Below are 22,165 nucleotides of genomic sequence, written 5' to 3' on the forward strand. Positions count from 1 at the left end.
TGTTCATACTGTTGCAGCCTATTCTAAGTAAGATTTTCAAAATACAAGCTAAAATAAGTGAAGCAGAATATAAAGTTTTAACTTGATTGCAGTTACCACATTATAAACGTGCCCAAATTCCACAACTCTCACCTCTCCACCTACAGCTCATGCATCTGCAGGTATCTGAGCAAGCCACAAAATAACCCCCATGTACTGACTGTGCTGGAAAGAAACTCAGATCTGCATTTTCACAGTTACGTCAACCAGAGAATGCCTTCTTTTACAGAGGTTTCTTCCAGTGTCTACTGCATTTTTCTAATCCTCTGTAAGGAGGATTAAAACACCTCTCAGCAACTTGAGAGCAATTTACCAAGCGTTATTCCCAGATATTTTGGCAAAGTCATTTTTGCCTTGAAAGTAAATAAAGTTCAGTGATATGTCCAAGCAAATCATTATGGACCCAAGAGCACCAAGTTTTGTATCTGTATTTGATAGATCTCATGCTTCCTTTCTGATCAAGCCCAAGGCAAAAGATTATTGCATCAAAGGTAGATTTATTATGGTAAGATAATAACCAAGATATTATTTTTAACACCTTCAGCCTGTCTCGTATTGAAGAAATAAACCCAGCCTTACTGCACCCAATTAAAATCCCTGTCCACAGCAGTGGAAAGAGCTGCAATAGAAAAAGATGGATGTGCTGGAATCATCCTGCAAATGAAAAATTTCAAAATAGACATGCAACACAGAATGACTGGAAGAAGATGATTTATATATCCACCTGTTCTCAGGATAAAAAAAAAAAAGTCTGCATTACTTCAGTTTTGGATTGTTTATTATTTAGAGATCCATATGCCCTTATCTCAAACTGCATTTGATGATCTATTTATTTGGAATCTACTTAAAAACCCAAATAATAAAACAGTGGTCAAAACTACCGTTACAGAGGTCTATAGGAGTTTAAACAGTAACTTCTATTAATCAGTATTCCTAGGAGGCTCTAGGCTCTTTCATTCCAAGCAAACTTCATTTCTAGTTCCATACAAAAACAGTATAAAAACAGTTGGTGTATTAGAACTGAAATACACCCTGTTCCTAAAGGACTTTGAACTGAAATACAAAATAAAAGGAGAGGAGAAAGACAGTGAAATAATATAAGACTGTATGATAAACTGCTTGGTCACATCATACCAGACAAAATGTGCAGGCACATGTTTAATGTTTTTGTACAAGGAGAATACTAGAGTAATGACAGAGAGATTTACGGGAAGATTCACACAAATGCAGTGAGAATCTTGAGATGCAGTGTAGGCCCATGAGAAGCACACATCATAGGTCAATTGGAGAAAAACCTTGATTTCTATGTACAGAATGAAAGCCTAAAAGTTTAGAGAAAAATGTGAAGTAAGAGTAGAGTAGTAGATTGTATTAGATGAAATGGAGAACTGTCTAATGAAAGTTGTACCCCAGCAAAGGACTGTTTTATGGAAGCTAGAGAAGAGATTCACTGAAGCAGAAGAGATCAATCAGAAAAGCTGTATATGGAGGCTGTCTCAAAACAGACTGTATGGAGAGAACCTGCATGATGATGTCCAGGTTACTGCTCTTCAGCTATTTTAGGATTTCACTGCCAAGCTGGCATACTACAATATATGATAATATATTATCTGATAATAACTGAGGTAAATAATTCAAGGCTGTAAAAGCTTTAATACAGAAAAGAGCTACATGCAGAAAAGGCTGTAAGAAATCATGAGAAAGCTTTGTGCTGTCACATTACTACTGGAGATATTCACTTTCCAGCACCTTCTTCCTGAAAGGTTCAGCAAGACACTGTGTGGAAAACTGCTTAGGTTATAACAAGGCCCACGAAACGAAGAATATTCAAAAGAACAATACAAAATGCTTTGATTATCTTTGAAGCAACACCCTGCTTCAAAAAACACAATTCGTAATGAATGCTTATAGATATTAAAATGTGAGGATTTTTGAGAAGCAAGAAAACTTCTTTGAAAGTGCAGATATTTGCACAAGAACAATGCAATGTTACAGCTGCTGCACTTCAAAAATATCAAGAGCTCTGCATCTCTGTGTATACTCAGATCAACACTGGGCTAAATACTTTCTCCAGTTGCCTTTTGACTCACTGACTCTTTAAGGGAAAACATAAAGAGCCCAAACAAACACCTCTGAAAATGTATCATTAGAGTTGGAATTTTAAAATTTGTTTTCCTGCATTCCAACACTGCAACTCACAGGCTTGATTTTCAAACAGCACCAAGTACACACAGCCAGTCCTATTATATTAAAAAGGATATTTTATTTTACTGCTATCATTAGAAAGTTCAGTTTGACAAACCTGGCTGCTTTATTTCATTTAAAATGTTCACAAATCTCCCTAGAATTCTTCAGGCAAAAAATAATCATCTTCATGTTCATTTTGAGCTGCCTTGCTCTCTGATAAATTTTATATTCTATTATGGTCTCTACCCACACAACTTACTTGCTATATTTATTTCTGAATCTGTTAATTTGTAATATATTGGTTTCTCAACTCAATATAAACAGTTCTACATTTTAGAATTCCATTTGTAACTGTAAGTTTCAGGCCCATTACCAAAGCTAGACACAACAAATCAAGATAGACCTGTGTTTACATTTAGACAAGCAGTTGAAACAGTAATATGAAAAATAAGAGGATATTATGGACACAAATTTAAAGTAGCAGCTCATCAAACCAAACTGCTCTTGGTCAAATTTTAACTCCCAAATTTGTAAATACACCTTAAATCAGTTTAGAGGTAAAAACTCAAATTCAAGCCTGCCTAGCACAGATTATAACTTCCTCTGGGCTCATACTTGTATATTTCAGTTTGCTTGTAGGAAAAAAAATAACCAGCAAAAAATTTAAATCATTACATTCTGTAATTTGTTCTTTAGAATGGAATTTGAATAAGAATTTGGCCAAAATTTGCTTGAGTGGAATTTGTGACCCAGCAAATATGGGAAGTTACAGGAAAATAACTAGTTCTACACTCAGAAAGGGAGATGGGATTTATTCTCTACAAATGTCATCCAGAACTATGGATACACTTCCTTTGTCTGCCAGTCTGAGAAGTTTGAAAGGGGAGCACTACAGAATTATTTTTTCATCTTGGAAATTATGCTTTAAGAGGGAAGAGGTTGTTGGCTTTTTGGGGGAGGGTTGTGTGTGTGTGTGTACACAATCATCCCTCTTATTATATTTTTGGGGATGAAATCCACTAGGTCTTACTACATGTCTCCTCTTTGTTCTGTTGTTGATCTGTTTTCTGACTGTTAAGCACAGTAAAAAACATTGAAAACTGAGTGGAACCTCTTTCTTCAGCTTGAGAAGTCCTAGTTATTACTGCAATGATTTGATCCAAGGACACAGTGGTTATACAGATGAGTTTCTCATTAAGGCTTTTCACATAATGACATCTGTGAAAACATCTCAGAACATTTCTTGCATAATACATTTCTGAACAGAGGCACGAACTGATGGAAAGGAACTTTCTGTGGAAGATGTGCCTGAGTTCTATTTCCTATGCCAAGAGATTTATTTTTGTCTTAGAGCCACACAGCTGCAGATTTTAGCAAAATAGGCAAAGCAGTGTAACCATATGGGAAGAACCGCTCTCTGATCAACAAATCTTGAGGCTGAACTCAGCATGTCAGTAAACAGGATGAGTAAGCAAAGGTTACATGAATTAAATAAGTTAGTTTACCATCTCAACAGATGCAATCTTTTCATTTTGTACAGACTTCCTGCTTTCTAATATTAAATTACTTTTAACGTAAGTCAACATCATGAAAGAAAATGCACAAGGTAAAGTCTGACATATCTCTCCAGTGCTGACTCTTGCCACCAAGCCAAGAGGCTGGTGTTGCATTACCTATGTTAAACTTGTTCTCTTAATGCATGCCCCATATGATGTCAGTGAATAATACCAATACAGACATCTGAAACACACTAAGATGCATACACAGGACCTGTAGCAGCAGTGTTGGATTATTTTTCAGTCAATTGACACTTGTTACAAAATATTCGAATAAACTCAACCCCCACACATATTTTTATGCACCTTTCTTGCTAGGAAACATAAACATCAAGAGAGATACCAAAAAAACAGCTGAGGCATTTACCTTTCCATCTTATTAATGAGATTCAATATCTGAGTTGCTGCTGTATTTATAAGAGCAGAGGCCTGAGAATCCCTTAACTGTATCTTTCTTATAAGATACTCTCTGTAAGCAAATCTTCTGTTCAGATGATACTTCTTGCTAGCTTGCAAAAAATCCATTAGCTCTTCAATGTCTCCCTACAAGAAAGAATGTGAACAAACATACCTAATTAGATTTAATGTTAATTTCAACCAACACCTAAGGGTATCAGGTCAGACTTGCTCCTAAACAGAGAGAAGTTAAAAAGCTTTTACAAGTGAAAAAAAACACTGAGCTCATACAAACTTAAGTCTGGAGATCATGCTGAATTATTAGCATTATTTCATCAAAAGAAAATAACACGCGGAGCCTTTGGTATGAATACCTCTATTCTGTGTGTACTCTCCTAAATTGGCTTCAAAGACAAGGATACATCTCCCACATGTGTCCAGCACAGCATGGGAAAAGTCACACTAGCTGTACACAGGCTGGCTCAGAAGTTTCTGCTTTCAACAGTTTGGAATAGGAAGTGTTTAAGTCTACAGGTGGCTGCGGTAAACACCAAAGGTGTGCACAGGATGGTCTCTAGCACACATTCGGCTAACATCAGGTATCTAAGACAAGTTCTAATACTTAGGTCACCCATGTTCAAGTAGCAAAACCAACATCTTCAGGATTTCTTTCATTTGCCCTATGGTTGCTTAGCTACCTTCTCCTACTTTTGGAGAAGTTCTTACAGCATGTACGTCTTTTAGTGACCCATGTGAGGCTTTTTTGTACAAAGCACTGACAGTGCACCTAGTTTTACAAGTGGACCTTATGTTTTAACACTTACTTTTCAGATATTGTTTTGTAACCTCCAAAACTGCAACGTCTATGATCCCAACACTCATTCTTCAAGAAACAGGCAGAAGAACAATTCCCAGAGTTTTTAGAATCCAGAAGACTAACTTCCAACACAGAGTAAAAAGTCCTTTAAGAACACAAACTATGGTGTTGCAATGCACCCTGACATTTCTGTCAGAGGCTGAGGGCCCCATTAACATCGTGTAGGGCAGACTTGGAACCTGAAGTTTGCTTTATAAACACAAATCTGCTCACAGTCCACACTGTGGGAAAGGGGTCAAGGACAGAACTCTACTAAGACAGCCTTCAGGAGCTATGCAGAGACCCAAAATACTCACTGCAAAACTTCAGATTTGTATATCACAATTTATTTCCCCATGGATAGAGTAGGCAAGTTTTCAGCCTTGTTTCTTCTGCATGACATAGGTGACCTCTGAGTCTTATTTTCCTCGAGTAGTAAAGACTAGCTTTAAGCACTTGGGCATTTTGAAAATATTACCCATGAAAACAGAAGTTGAGTACTTAGCAAATAATATTGTAGCAAATACACCTAATTCACTGTTATAGAAAAAGGCTCTGCAAATGCATTCATATACAGTTGTACAGTTATCTAAACATGCATAATAATGGTAATATAATTTTAAATGTTATTCCTGTGAAAATTAGCTATAAAGGTGATAATATATTGATAATACGTTTTAGGCACAAGTGCATATGCTTCCTGAAACATTTTACAAAAGATACTATGAGTTTGTATTCTGTCATCAGCTTAAGATGAGAACAATTGTCCTATTACCTGTATTTTAGAGTAATCTTCCACTAATGATTTTGCTATTTCCAGTTTCAGTTCTCCGTTGAAAGTAGCATTTGTTATCTGTGTAAAGAAGATGTTATGGAGCTCCTTTCTCTGGGAAACAGTCAGCTGCCTATAAGAGTTTGCAAAATATTCCTCCTGCTTTACCAGAAGGAACCTCTTCAGATGGTCCTGCTCCAGACTGTGAAGTCTATCCAAAAGACTTCTGTATTCTACAGCAGGCTGCAGAGAAGAGAATAATAAATACTCTGAATAAATTCAGCATTCAACATATTTTAAATCATTGAATGTAGCAGCTTTATGCACACTCTGATTACTATCATTTCAGGTTTGAAGAAGGCTAATATTGAATCTGTGTACACTTTCCATGTTTATCTGCTGGAATGATGGATTGTACAACAGTCAGTTTATAACCCAAATGACGCTTCCAAGGCATTATTAGAACTGAGAAGCATTCTTGAAGATAAACCAACTTCATGAGATTCAACATTATATATATGAAATAAATTTCTTACATTCAGCAATCTTGAAATCATATTAAAATTGAATAGAATTACGTAAGTCAGAAAACACAGATATCTAAAAACATATATAAATTAGAAAAATAACCCTATTACATTGCAAATCTTTGAAAGTTTTTATTATCAGTGACCTACTTCATCTATCAGTTTCTACAAATTAATCCAATAGAACCACTTTACAGTTACAACAATGGAGCAGAATTAAATGGCAATTAATTTAAAAGCTTCTTGGCAAGAAATACTTTCTCATAGCTCTCCAGTAAGATTTACGTATTCACAGTTTTAATCTCAGATGGCATAAACTCATTTTAGAGTCAAAACATGCATGTCCCAAAGAGCAAAGGATACTTCTTATGTCAGCAGAGCTATCAAAGTGTTACGTGAGTCTTGTTCTGAATTTCATACTATTCATATTGAGAGAATTATCCTCTGCACTGAGCCTCCCTAAGCTCACCCCTCATTCCCAAGCAATGCACTGTAGGCAACAAACAATTAATCAAAAAGGCAAGGAATATCCATTCTCTGTTTTGACCAAAAAGGATGAAGAAGCTTTTGCTGCATCTGCTTATCACCGCTGTCTCTCTGATGTCACCCACTGGCAGGAGTTCAAGAGTAAGGCATCCCTAATTCTCCAGCATGTCCTCTTGGACCAAGTTCCATGGGAAGTAAAAAAAAACAAAAAAAAACCAACCACATTCTTTCATAGATTCTGCTGGGTTTTACCATTCTCTTTCAAAAAACATAACTACTGTCAGGATTTTAGGGGACTGAAAGTTGGATAACAGAACATAGGTAGATCATAGATGCATAAGGACAATAATTGTATTGGTCTTAATTCTTTTAATGACTGCTACTGTTTGGGATTTTTAATATAAACAAGACTGAAAGAGCAGCAGTGTATTTTGTGCAAATAAAATCTGCTGGACTGAATGCACGTTTAGTAAAAATTCAAACACTGAACTCTGAATAATCTGAAATCAAAGTTCTTCCAGAGCCTCAGCATGCTGAGGGTACTTCACCAGGAAACCCTCAGCAAAACAGTTTTCTCTAAGATGTTATCACAAATTGCTATAGAAGTCCTTCACAATTATAGGTACATGGTATGCAAACAGAAAAAAAAATCAAGTGTTTTTACAGAATGCCAAAAACTTAGGAAATGTCTATAATGACAGCAGACACAGGCATGTATAAAGGTTTAAGAGAATCTATTACTAAAAACAATTTATCCAAGGACAGCTGGAAATTCAGAAGTGCCACATCCAATACCCATGCACCCACATGTGCTCCAGAACCAAAGCACCACTGGTAAATCACAAACTGTGCTATTTCTTCCCACCAAGTCATCCTCTTCGATTCAAGTTATGAACTTAGACAAGCATGAAACATTAACTTGAATATTTTAGCATTTTAAGGTTACAGAGGTGAAACACTCAGAAATTACCAGACTTCTCTCCAGACGTGAATTAAAAAGGAAAAAAAAAAATCAGTTTTACTGTAAAATTCACTATATTTGAAAGATGATGTGGAAGAACTGAGCATAATTTCGTATCAGGGACACTGAAATGGAGGACAGACAACTTCAGCTCTACTTCCAGAAATGACTAACTATGAAATCTTAGGCAATATTACCTGTTCAGTCAGAAATCTCTGATCGAAAGTAATTTTTGGCATTAGCACTAAGATTTTACTTAGTGCTTTTTTTTTTTACAGAGAGACCCTAAATTTGTAAAGAATCATATTCAGTCTTAACACGATTTATCTCGCTGTTACTGAGAGGTTATTTTCACAAAAATTTCACTCCCTGCTCTGCTTTAAATATAGACTGCTCTAGTTGTCTTCATTTGGTTTATAAGAAAACAGTCCTTGGTGGAGATGGCTAATGTATTTCCATTCTCTTCAAAATAAGAATATTGGAGAAATTTTATCTGTACTGTAGGTTTTATGATGCAGATAAGGTTTATGATTCTACCCTGAATGTGTAAAATACTTTCTTTCCTAGAATTCTTAGAACTACTGCAATACAAAATAATAAATAATGATGAACTACTTTGCAAGGGTGAGCAACTATGCAAGCAAAAAATAAATCAAGATACTGGTGGCCTTTTGTTTTTAGGTGTCACAGATTCTCAAGATAATTTCATTTTCCTGGTAAAGCAAAATGGTTTCTTGCTTGTACCTACTCTCATTAAATCTGATCTTTTGAAAACATCTAATTTGCATAGTCCTCTAAGAGAACAACTCAGCCATCCTACTGCAAAAGAGAAACCGTCTACATAAAACTACATCATGCAAAGTTTCTCCATTCTATACAAGACTTACCATTTCATTCACTTTTTTCATTAACTCTTCAGCCTCTTCATTTGCAGCTCTCTCCTTCTGGCGTTGAGCCTCCATCTTCTTCCTTGTTTCCAGATTACATTCAGCTGTTAAAGCCACAACCTTTCTTTCGTACTCTTCCTGAAATTCTCTCTCCATTGTAAGGAACTGCTTTTTGAAAATTGAACTCATCCTCTTCTCCACATGTGGAATGAGGCTGTGACTTAAAACCATGTTCTTCATCATCATAGCAATCACTTCTTTACAGATCCGTATTCGATATGCCTCCAAATCAGCATCTGCCCGAGTCAGACTGGCAACTTCCAAGCTGTAGAGAGACCATCAAGACTGTTTCACATCTCATGAAATTGCTATCATAAAACAGGGGTATCTAAATTCACTGAATGCTGTGTAAATGAGAATGGCAGTGAGAGAAGTGCAGGAATGCATCAGCATATGAGTTTACTGATCATGACAGTAATCATTTATTTAAAAGTAGAGTGAACTGATTTCTACTACACTAACCTCAGTGAAAGATGTATATTCATACACTTCTGTTTTAGAGGAAGAAAAGGCAGTTGTCTTTGGAATGCACAACATTCCCTCAATTTAAAAGAAAAAAGAAAAAAACATTCTGCAAAAACAAAACTAAGAATGATAACAAAACTGTGCTGGTAAGGACACAATGTGGATGAAGTGAGCAACTGAATAGACTATAAACTGCCATCCATATTAATGCATTACTATTCTGTATTCCCTGCAGGGAAGAGGGGAAAGGTTTGAATATGTGCTGATGTAAAAAAAAAAAAAAAAAAAAAAGCTGAAAAAGCTGATATATCTCTTTCAATACGAGTAATAAAGTTCTAGAAAGATAGTTTAATTTTTGTTGAACAAAATGCCATAAATGCCGTGTTACGTATGAATACAGTCTCAATTATCTTTAGTGGTAATTAAACTGGAATGACAATTACTCTCATTTCATATAAGACTTATCTATGGTAATTTCTGTAGCTTTACCAATTCAGACAAACAGGTATTTTCTGCCCTCACATGCCAATTTAGATGAAAATACAGCTCTGTATGCTTCCATGTAGATTAAGAGCCTTTAAAAAAATCTACAAAATCTACAAAATACAGTTTCGAAAGCCAAAAGCCATCCATTCTTTTTTTTTTTTTTTTTTTTTTCAGTTAAGCTAAATTATTGTTTTTATCTGTTCTGCAGTCAAATGGTGCTCACAGCATCTCACAACCTTTTCTCACTGAAACGTGAAAGACTTCAATTCCTTAACTCTGTCACTAAAGGGCAATGCCTCACAGTTTACCACTTTGATAGACAGCTTGTAACACAACATTAACCTCTTAACAACAAATGCAGACTTTCTTCCACCAATGCTTGGAACAAAGGTTAAGCTACTCCTAATCCACCTCCTTACTGGCTTTATAGTCTTCTTCAGCAGCGATCCAAGAACGAAACCAAAACCAAACACCACCACAAAACTTTGTTATCTTAAGGTTATCTTTCCCTTAATTTTCCCACAGCATTTATTTCTTTTTACTGCAAGTCATTACAGACTACGCCTGACTGTGTTCTGAGTGTTTGTGCTGCCCTACAGGAAGAACTATGGTACCTGATTAACTCTGCTCCTCAAGATCCTAATGCCAAAAGCAGGAGATATAGTTTACCCTACCACTCTCTTGATGATAAGCGAGGCTTTTAAGATCATGATTGTATGTAACCTGCAAGTCTCACCTTCTACTTTCCTGACATTTATTAAGAATACAATGGAGCAGAAGAAGCACATGAGTTGTTCCACCAATTTAGGGGTAATAGCAACAATAAAAAGTAACTGTAAGCCACAGATTTCGCAGGTCACATCCTGGCATTCAGCAGTCACTTTTTAGTGGCAGTTGAAGAAAGGTTCTGTCTATAAAAATCTGAAATGTACCTTATACCTTACATGATGTGCTCTGCTTCTGATCAGCCTCCTCCAAGCAGGCTGCAGGAGCAAATCAAGTCAACCACGTGCACCCTGCCTCAAGCTCTCACACCAATGAGAGGTGCATCTAGGTTTGAACGCACCCTGATCCTTAGCAAGCTAGCTGCATCTTCACAGAATCACAGAATGGCCACGGTTGGAAGAGACCTCAAGGATCATGAATCTCCAACCCCCCTGCCACAGGCAGGGCCACCAATCTCCACATTCAGTACTAGACCGGGCTGTCCAGGGCTCCATCCAACCTGGCCTTGAACACTTCCAGGGACAGGGCATCCACAACCTCTCTGGGCAGCCTGTTCCAGCACCTCACCACTCTCTCTGTAAAGAATTTCCCTCTGACATCCAATCTAAATGTCCCCTCCCTCAACTAAAAACCATTTCCCCTTGTCCTGCAGTTATCAACCCTTTCAAAGAGTTGATTCCTCTCCTGTTCGTAGACTCCCTTTAGGTATTAGTATATTTAGGTATTTAGGTATATTTAGGTATATCTCAGACATCAATAGGCAGTCCTTGGCATTAACCTACTTTTGAAAGTCTTTGACATAAGCAGTCAGCACAATCAAAGAAGCCTCTACATAGAATACAACAAATGCTTTCAGACACAAGTCCCTATGGAGAACAATGCTTACAATCAACCAGATTAAATGAGCAATGCTTTGTGTTACTCAGGAGAAAAAAAATCATAATCTGACAGTCTGCATTCTTAGACCAAAGTATATTTAATAAGTTGCTTTAAACACTCTGCACTCTTCAAGCAATGGATGCTTAAAAGGTCTTGCATCTCTTCCTGAGCATATTCAACACAATAGAAACATGAAAGCCAGTGAAGTAGAGTTGGCAAATGTTGACCCATTGATGAAAAAGATCAAAGCTTCTTTTGGGCAAAGCATGCAGAGAAAGAGTAAGAATAGGAAAGAAGATAGGTAGTACAAAAGGGGAGTGGAAAGGAAAAGTGAACAGACACAGAAAATGAAGCTGCAAACAGCAAGTGTAAAGATTTTTAACTCACTTGAAGAGGAAGAAGGTTTAAAGATCTGTCAGAGAAATCTAGGAGGTGAGAATCCCATATGCTAAACACAGAGAAACAGAGAGAGAGTCCAAATCTTCCACAGACCTAATAATAGAATACAGGAAAGCAACTAGTGCCAGGGAAGAAACAAGCATAGTTAATTAGAACAAAACAAATACACACATAGGAAACCTCTAATTAACTATAAAATAATTGTGTCTTTAAGTTTTATTATTCAAATTAGAGACCACAGAGGGAATTTTACAACAGGAGAATTAATAGCTGCTGAATGTAACAGTCCTAAAATGAACTAATGGCTTTTTGACACATTTTTAAAATTAACATGGAGTTCATAAAGATAAGAAATTACTGTGATACAATTTTCTAATTCTAAAGGGGAGAGAAACATCAAGTGAACTTCCCTTTGGTGATATTTTTTCACCAAAACAACCAAAACAAAAAAAGCTCCTCATCTATCATCTGCAAATGGTACCCAGTTAGTAGCACACACATTACTGCATCCAGAGGAGACTGCAGCCCCACGGCAGTGGGACATGACAGGCTGTAGCAAGGAAGGGGTAAGGAAAACAAGAAAGAAGTATTACTGCCCATGGTGTCTTGTTGTGCTTCAGAGAAGTGAAGATGGACAGAGGGAAATCCTGCATGTCAGACACAAGAAATCATATGACTGTGACTCAAAACACTACCTTCCTGTGCTGGTAAGCAAAGAAAACCAACTCAAATGCAACAGGCATCAAAGGTACTCAACTACAGATGTGGTTTGTTTCCTAAATCATCTATTTATTGAGTGATTAATAATACATCATTACATCATTAACACATGAAGGTGTGATTTTTTTTTCCTTCTTTTTTCCTCTTTTTTTTCTCTTTTTTTTAATGTGAATTGAACAGGGGAATGCTTTTATTAAAAAAATTTCCATCCCCCAGAGTTAGACTATGAAACACAGCAGTGCTTGTATTTCCCAGAATCCTGGCTTTAGAACTAGAAAGAAAGGAAAAGAGAAGAAAAAATCATCTCCCAGTGACCCTCTTGTACTTTAAATGGCACAGGAAACTGCATAACAACAACAGATCAGCTACTGACACTATTATTTCATTCACTTTTGTAAACATGTAATTGCTGTGTCCAAGTGGACCCATTTGTGGTGACATTATTTGCTCCCTTCAGCCTCTCCCTCTGCATCTCACACTCTCCAGCTGTGCTGAGTTACATAAAAGCCTTTGAACATTGGCATTTCATTTGGTAGGTATTTACCTAGGCTGCACTGTAATGCTGCAGAGACACAATGACAAGAGGCCTGAATGGCCACCAGCAGCTACAGAACACCCCAAGCTACAGCCGTCCTCAGCTGGAGCAGAGTGCATTGCCTAGCCCACATGCATCAGAAGATGCTCTAAGCCACAAGTAGCTGTACTGGCCTGAACTAAGGAGGTCACCATTGGTCCTGTGACATCACCACACAGGTAAGCATGAACTTAGCATAGCTGAAATAGGAGCCTACAGAGAATACAGGATACCTTGTAAATAAATCAAATTGCTGAAAAGGGATGCAGTGATTAATCAAGGATGCTTTTGCATGGATGAATCACAGATTAAGTTTAGATTTCCAGAAAACGCCTAGATGCTGACAGAACAAGAACAGGATTCTCCTGATGCAAAGGCAAAGGCAAAGGCAAAGGCAAAAAAAAAAAAAAAAAAAAAAAGATAAATTGAGCTGAGAGATCATTGGTTCCTCAGGAAAAAATTGATTCAGGAAAAATCTAAGCACTAAATTTGGTACCACTTTCCATCATCAAACATTTAAATGGCCATAGCAATATAAAGAATACAGGTTCTTCAATTCATCAATTCAATTATTTCTTCACTTCCTCTGTCTTATGAGCTACTTTCTATTACCCATCAAGAATTTGTGTTTCTCTGAGGCAAAAATATGTACAGTTTATGCATTTGTCAAATTCATAACAGCATTCACAACACAGAACTACAGGTAAAAAGTTTGGGGTTCCTTCCATCTAGACGTACTTTATCTTTTACCCTGCCCATGGCAGGGGGGTGGAAACTAGATTATCTCTGAGGTCCTTTTCAACCCAGGCCTCTGATTCTATGATCTTACTGCTACTGTAATTGTTATTGTTCTAGTTCTGCATCACACACACTGCACAAAAATAAAGCATTATTATCTCCCCCTACGTTCTCTAAAATTTCTATCACACATTTTAAAAGTTAGGAAGTACAAAGACCTAGCTCCTTCATTTTGTTGTACTAACAATCTAATTATTTGTCACAATTTTCTATGTAGGGATATTCAGGTCTAGCTACTATGACAACATGATTCTTACTTTTTATTTGAGTTTAGGTTTTAAAGAAATTACATTTAGAAAGAAAAGGTGAACTTCTAATACAATACTAAATTGTTTTTTGCTTTTCTATCAAGACTCCCCAGAAACATTTTGATCCTTTTCTCTAGTACATTGGTTTCAATGCCCCCTATCATCAGAAAAAAAAAAAGGTTCAATGCATACGTATTACTTAGTGATCTGGCAAAATAATTGGCAGTATACATTGTGTATCAGCAGTCAGGTTCAAGTTCAGCTAGATATTCAGCTAGAATGCTGCCAAACTCAATTAGGCATAGCATAGTATGAAATCAAGATGAAAAAGAAAAGCTGCAGTAATTCAAAGTCATTTTAAAGAAATAAAGTTGCCTTTAAAATAGCTGAGATTATAAGCATGGTCAGACTTCATCATGTTGGACACAAAACCAAATTGCTCAGCTATTTTTATGCTCTTTAGAAGAGACCTACAACATTTTGGAACATGATTTTCTAGCACTTATATAATCATATATATAGACATACAGCTTCCTCTCATTAGCATTCATTGCCAGTGGGTCAATATTAAGAAATATACACAGCAAGGAACCTACTGAGAATAAAAACCAAACTATTTTGCTGCATAATGCGCAGCAAAGAAATGACTTATTAAGACTAAACTCACAAAACAAATAAGAATCTTACTTATGAAATACTGAAAGTATGTTTTGTTCTCTGGCCAATCCTCCTGACATCACAAACTGTCTGCACTCCACAGAGATCCCTGTCCATAAATATTGAATACATGCTCCTAATGTATTTGCTAAACAATTTGGCACTGTTACTTTGTAAAATACATTCATTATTAACACAGCTTCATACTGCAAAGGGGACAAAAAAATTCTGTGGCTCACAGAATTTTCTAAGTAATTTTCTCATTTGTGTCTGGACAACAGAGCAAAACACCAGAATGATTCCAACCATGTTTACTATCCCAGTGTAATTCAGAAAGAATATATAAACTATGTTGGCAAGTTTATATATAAGCCACTTGGAGAAAATGACACATAGCTGTACCAATATGTGAATTATCAAACTAGCATATGCTTGCTGAATAAAAAAATATTTTGGCTCACAATAGCAAAATATTCACTATCTTTGATTAAAAAATAATCATAAAATGAGTTAAAAAATTTGATCCTTTCAATATTCACCTATGAATTTTCAGTTTAAGTCCTTTCAAAATCTGCAGTTATATAGTTATAAAAGCAAATTAGGCATCCAAATTATCAAGAAGATGCAGAAAATAATAATAATAATAATAAAATTATTAAAATAGTTTAAAAAATTATAAAAATAGTTACCCTTTAGCAAAGAAAACTACTTCCAGAGTCTCTTAAATTTTCAACTTCTACAGATTTTATAGTTGCATAATATTGGCTGTAACCTGACATGCCAGAGTTAACTGTGAGACTAAATTAACAAAACTTGCTCTGTCGTCACATCAGACATCTTTTCCAATTCTGCTGAAAAAGAGATGCCCTTTAATAGCTGCACACTTTGGCCAAACAACCCTGATCACTCCTTAAGACCCTGAGTCAGGTGTTTCCAAAATATGCTGCCACACAGAAATGCTAGCACTGAGAAGGAGCAGGCTGGGACAAAAGCTATGAAAACAGCACTACATTCAGCAAGAGCAGAATGTACCTTTTAAGATCTTCTTGAACACAGAAGTCACCCTTCACATAATGAACCACAAGGAAGCAAAACAAAATGCTCATTCTGAATAGGAAAACTTGCACGCCTAAGGCCTAGATAAAGACATGACTTCGTAAATAAAGCAATATGAATTACAATAATTTTCAGTTTCCACAGATGGCTACTTAAGGTTTTTAGACTGTAATAATACAGTCATATGCATGAACAGACGCTACAAAAACAACTAAAAGGCAGATAGTCAAATCATGCTCAAAAGATTAGCTTATAATATATGTGATAAACATATGTAACAGGAGGAATTCTTACTCTTCTAAAGCCTGAAGCATATTCCCCGATTCTTCAAAGGTCAGTATATCAATGATATGGTCATTCATAATTACATCTTCACTGAACAGGTCACCTGAATTGAAGTGAGAATGCTCCAGTTTGTGATTTTGACTGAGTTCATGTTGTATTTCCTAAAAAAGAAGAAAGAAAAAAAGTAAGCTTCAGATTATTTAAAAAGTTACAGTGAGAGTCTGATCTAATCTTATTACAGGTAACCCTGAGTTACTGGAAAGACTCCAGCCTATCATCATATTGGACAGGTAGCAAGGGTATAAGAAGGTTGTGTACTTCAAATACATATCTAGGATCAAATATATCACCTTTCTTTCAGGCTGAGCTTTTTATATATCAGATGTAAAATATATGTACTTATAGATCAGGAATACAAATGAAGAAATCGATGCAAAAAAGGACAGCAGACTTTAGTATGCTTACAAGAGCCCTCTAGGAGATTACTTTCTACTATAAACTTTTCTATGACAATTTTTAACAAACTACCATGGTATGGGAAGATTACGCTACAATAAGGTGAACAAAATGAAATATCAATCCTATGAATGATAGAAGTGAGTCAGATAGTTCACAGGTCAGTGAGACACCCTTGAGGCTGAGGTCTAATAATACACAACAAAATGCTGCAAATATCTGATGCTAGGAACAAATTGCCCCTTTTTAATAAAAAATGTTTTTTTTATTTTTATTTTTTTCTGTAAAAATGAAACAATACAAGACTTTTTTATTTAAAGGCATTATTTCTTCACACCTAAGAAAAATAAAAAACATTAATGTATTAACAGTAATTTTCAACCATAGAGAGCCAGGAAGTGATTTGTGAGATCATTTGGTTCGTCCACCTGTCTGATACGAGATCTCCTCTGCACAGGATCAGACAGAACTATTACTGCAAATCTATAAGAAATGTAATTCACCTTATTTTCCCACTTATTGAAAATAATGACAAAGTAAACTGTCCAAAGAATTTAAACTACAAAGAAAATACATATGGGGAAACCTCACTGTGGCCTTCTAGTACTTAAAGGGAGCTTATAAGCAGGAGGGGGACCAGCTTTTACCATGGTCTAATATAGTGATAGGACAAAGGAGAATGGCTTTAAGGTAAAAAAGAGGAAATTTCAGATAGATGTTTGGAAGAAATTGTTTACTCAGAGGATGGTGAAATGCTGGAAAAGGCTGCCCAGAGAAGTTGTGGAAGCCCATCCCTGGAGGTGTTCAAGGCCAGGCTGGATGGGGCTCTGGGCAGCCTGATCTAGTAGGTGGCATCTTTGGCCACAGCACTGGGTTGGAACTAGATGATATTTGAGGTCCCTTCCAACGTAAGCCATTCTATGATTATTTGAATCTGATACAGATGAATAAAGTAAATTCCATGCACTTAGTCCCAAAATAAATTATTTCCAGTGAGACTACTCTAGTCTCTGAAACACACTCTGAAACACCCAACTGCAGTGCTTCCCACTGCTCTCCCTGGACTGCCTCCACACGTGCCACATCACAGCAGTATCCCAAAAAATGCATATAAAGGGTTTCTGAGGTTTGAAGTTAGTTGGCATAGGAAGAATAAAGTCTTAAACTGCTCACCAGACAGCCCACATAAATGTGCTCACAACTGTATTTCAGCCAAATCTTTACATTTATCTTGGAATTTTTTTAAAAACCTTTAAACAGACATTTTCATTATGGATTACAAATTAAAGCTTTCTGGGTGTTTGAAAAATGAGATCACTAAAGAAAAAAAAAATCAAACTGAAATTCAAACACAGAGTTAACAACATAGCTACCAGTTAAAATTTCCATCTTTATTATCTGAATTTGATAGCACCAGCCAGCACACTTTATACTGCCCAAAGCACCAGCAGGGATTCTCAAATGACTGGTATTCTCTCACCTGTATCCTTACTGCCATCCTAGCCCACCATATTTAGACCAAGCCCAGCTGAAATAGCAAAAGACAGAGGGATGCTGCCCACTTGACCCAGTAGCCCACTAGGTGATCCACCACCAAATGAAGAGAGGATGGGTTCAAATCTCTAAGCATTCCTTCTCTTATAAGACTGCTCTCATCACTGCATAGTGACTGAGTTCTCTAGCTCCCTCCCACTGAAGTTGTACCATTTCACATAAATATCTAAATAATTAATAAAATCAGTGAATGAAACTTGGGCCAATGTGATGAATATTCATCAGACTCTGCATTTTCTCTCTCTGGCCCAGTATGTACTGGAATACTTTCTACAAACTGGCACAGCCTAAATAAAGAACACTATAAATGCTCTTTCCTCAAACCCAACTCAAGAGACTAATGCAAATCCAAAGAACTAAGAGATCCAGATTAAAACCCCTGTCTGTTCCTGATAATCATAAATACCATTTGGATCCAAATCTGCTGCTACTCCAGAGACTTTCTGCCTCTCATTATGGGAGAAAAGGGAATGATGAAAATAAGGAGGAAGATGAAAACAAATGCAAGGCTAGTACTGCTCCACTCTGAAGCTTAACATCCAGGTATTGCCAGCAGTTCTTCTGATCAGATCATTATTATATCCCCTCAAAATCTGACTGTGCTAAAGATTAGGGGTTGAAGACATTACACTAGCTGTGAATCCAATCCAGCACTTGGTACCTTTTTATTTATCTTCAAAAACTCTTTAGGTAATCTGTAGTCCTTGTATCACAAGATTTGATCAATAACAAAATTAAATAAGACACTATTAGAGAACATATGACTCACCTGGTTTTTACTACAGAAACCCCATCTTAGTAATTGGGTTCGGTAAAGAATGAAGAAAACAGCACACGTCAATACCAGGGAAACAAAAAAAGCAATGAAGAAGCCTGAAGCATGGATAGCATGGCTGTAGGAGACCTGAAATGAAAATACCACATTACATATATACAAAGATAATACTCAAAGATTACAGCTGTATGCAACATAGTAAATTACGTTTAAATGGCTTCATACAACATCAGGCTTACTCAGCACTACAAGTACTAATTTTTATTAACATTAATTTTATTAATATTAGTAGTGCCTGCTTTCCATAGATTTTGAAGCCTACATGCCATACATACATCCAACTAGTTCAAATGCCTCTGTAATCCCAAGTAACAGATTGAATTATAAGTGCTCTGACTTCTGGGTGGACTGTACCTAAAGTCTGTTTAATAGCATTGCCAGAATCTCCCAGGTCTCACTGAAATTAGTGGCATTTGATGATGCTCAAAGCCTTAGAAAAATCAGTCTAATGTCAGCTACCAAAAACTAATAGTCATTTCTTGTTTCAATAAAAATGCAGGGATAAAACACTAGTACGAATTCAGAATGAATAAGCAAATGACAACTGACAACCACCTGATGCCTGCACATCCTTACAGTTTCTGCAGACTTAGTAATAGCAGAAGCACTGGAACTATAAGTCAGCTAATATCATTGTAGGCCTGCCTTCCACTTTAGGCCTTAATTTAATCTTTAAATGGAAGCACATTAAAAATTAAGTTTTATTTCATGCTTCATGTAGCAAAAGCTAATTCATTGTTTGTTTAGTTCTTTGAGATGTTTGGATGAAAAAGCAGCATAGCTACTAGTATAATATTTCACCACAAAATAATCACTTTGCTGAGGGTAGTGTAAATAATTAACATGCCTCTTACAAGCAGTGCTTGGTCATCTTTTAAAATAAAAAGCTGAGAGCATTCCATGCAATCAATAGAAATTCCACATAGGAGGCAACAGTCAGATGTGGTCAGCAGTTCAAAAACAATGTATTCCACTTCAACAGCAGAATTTTGTCCTTTTAATGCCTGCTTATTCTGTCTCTGATACATGTTTTTGAACACTGAAAGAAATGAAATGAACTCCCTTATGTCAGACGTTGTTTGGCTCAGCTCCCCAAAGATGCTGGAGATACTCAGCATTCACTCATTGGTTTGTTTTTATTTATTTTGAAAAATAAAACTTAATATAAAATAATGAATCCTCTGAAGCACTTCAAGTTTCAATAAAATCTTTTGGTACAAAGCATTTATCTGAGTAAGCCATGCACTGAATTCCTCTTAATACTCATCAGTATTTGTAAATTTCAAATAAAAACAATAAAGAAATTGGTTTCTTAGTCCAACTACTTCAGTTAAGCTCCCCTGTATCAATAAGGATGACCAGGAAGGACATTTTGCACATCCACAGCAGTGCCATTAACAGCTCACTCCTCTTCTAACTCCATGCTGCCTCTCAGTTCCTTGTCAGAAGTTCAGTTAGAACTTTTCTTTACAAAAACTTTGAAGAGTAAAAAGTTAAAGAAGGGGAGCCAGCATCATGCCAAATCACTTGGCAACAAAATATCTTCATCTTTAAATTTATTTGAAAGATTTAACTTTTAAGTTCTTCTCTAAGCTGCTGTTTATTCCCTCCATAGATTTAAAAGGTTTTGCCTCTCCAGCCCATATCTCTTCAACGTCGCTAACCAACATCTATGTGTGACTTGAGAAAACTACAGTTCTTAACTGTTCCTCAGCTTCTCCAGTTATCCTGGATGGCCAAAGAGGACATCCCACAATGGTTCTTATCAAACTATGCGACACCAAGGCTCTGCCTGAAGTTCCACTACTTTCGAGGAACAAGAGATGCCATATATAGTAGGAAAAAAAAAAAAAAAAGCTGCTTAGGAACCACTATTGCTTTGCCTTAAACCACTTGTGTTTGTCTAATTTCCAAGCACTCTGAAATGTAGATACCTATCCAGGCTTTTACAAAAAGCAGAAATCTGGCGAAGCTGAAAAGAAGCTTGTTAAAGATTTGGCAGTGAAAAAATACTGGCTAAGGAATTACACTGTGCTTTGTAAGTAAAAGCTGAGACCCACAGTGTGACAGTCTGTATCAGGGCAGACAGTTCTGTTAAGCTGTCCACAAGAGGTTAAGCTCTTGTGGAAAAGTTGTTGGATACACAATTACCTGTGCTTTTACACTTCAGTAGTAGTAGATGGACAGTCAATTTCCTTGGATATACACTTGAGTAAAAGGAGCATTGCATGGACAGTCTACTTCCTTGGATACGGTAGAGCCACAACAGGCTATAATGCCAAAAGCACTGCAGCAGATGCTGCAGCAGGGGAAGTCAGAGACCCCTATAAGCCATGGAAGAGGACCAGTGTCACAATGAAGGCTGACTTTCACATGCACATCTAATTTCTTAAGTGAACCAAGCAGACATTAGAGGCCTGATGTTCTCTGGAAAGTTACTGCACTCCCATTGATTTAAGAGAAAAAAGCCTGACAAAAATTGGATCAAAGTATTCACTATCACACAGTCCATGCACTGTAGTCAGGAGAAATTGTTCTTGCCCTTTTCACTACATCTTCCTATTCAGCGCCAAAAACACCCAGCTAAGGACAGAGCCATGCAGTATTCACTGCCCCTGAAGCAGCGTGGGAGACATCTGGCAAGAACACACAAATAAGTAATGTTCATGTGTCTTTCTAGCCCACATTACCTTGTCACAGGCAACCAAGCACTTCCATTCAGCAATGCAGAAGAAAGAATTCACAGGGTTTGTAAAGCTTTCAAGAACAGCACAACAAAAGTGTGCAATTAAACCACAGGAAAGCTGACAAGCTTAACTTAGCATGGCACTGCCATGACTGTGCAAGTAGTTCATCATTCTAGACCCAAAGTCAACATTTAGTATTTACTTGGTCGCATACATGTATTGGTTTCACCACATAATTTTAAGTAAATAAAATCTGAACATGGGAGCATTTACAACAGTTGAAGCTATGGGCAAATTACAGTACATCTCACCTTTTTCACCACGATACATAACCATTTGTCAATAGGTGGAGGACAGCTTTGGAAAAGGCAAAAGCTTTCTCATGGTGGCTATGCCCAAGAGCAGGTGAACAAATTACCCATTACAGTTCTCTGTAGGTGGACAATGCTTCAAATGAAAAAAACGGCTAGGAATATAAAGGAACTTTGTAGATTTTCCATACTAAATATTGATGCTTTGAGACAACAAAGCTTCACTGTTTTCTTCTCCTTAAAATCAGAGAAGGTAGAACTAGTCTATAATTAATAACCATTTGCTAAGAGTAATGAGATTT

At 36.6% G+C, this 22,165-nt stretch overlaps 1 protein-coding gene across 2 annotated transcripts in view; it reads right to left on the reverse strand.

The window, feature by feature from the left end:
- The window catches only part of EVC2 (EvC ciliary complex subunit 2), a 65,890-nt gene that overhangs the window by 24,869 nt on the left and 18,856 nt on the right, over window positions 1-22,165 (reverse strand). For both annotated transcript variants that reach the window (XM_031588367.2, XM_090139665.1), the window contains exons 8-12: window positions 18,800-18,934; window positions 16,030-16,181; window positions 8,668-8,992; window positions 5,810-6,049; window positions 4,150-4,325 (exon numbers count right to left, since the gene is read on the reverse strand). In XM_031588367.2, coding sequence (XP_031444227.2) covers window positions 4,150-4,325; window positions 5,810-6,049; window positions 8,668-8,992; window positions 16,030-16,181; window positions 18,800-18,934 — 1,028 coding nt within the window. The remainder of the gene's footprint in view (window positions 1-4,149; window positions 4,326-5,809; window positions 6,050-8,667; window positions 8,993-16,029; window positions 16,182-18,799; window positions 18,935-22,165) is intronic.

This window comes from Phasianus colchicus, chromosome 4, assembly GCF_987193195.1.
Source record: "Phasianus colchicus chromosome 4, bPhaCol1.hap1.1, whole genome shotgun sequence".
Taxonomy (NCBI): domain Eukaryota; kingdom Metazoa; phylum Chordata; class Aves; order Galliformes; family Phasianidae; genus Phasianus; species Phasianus colchicus.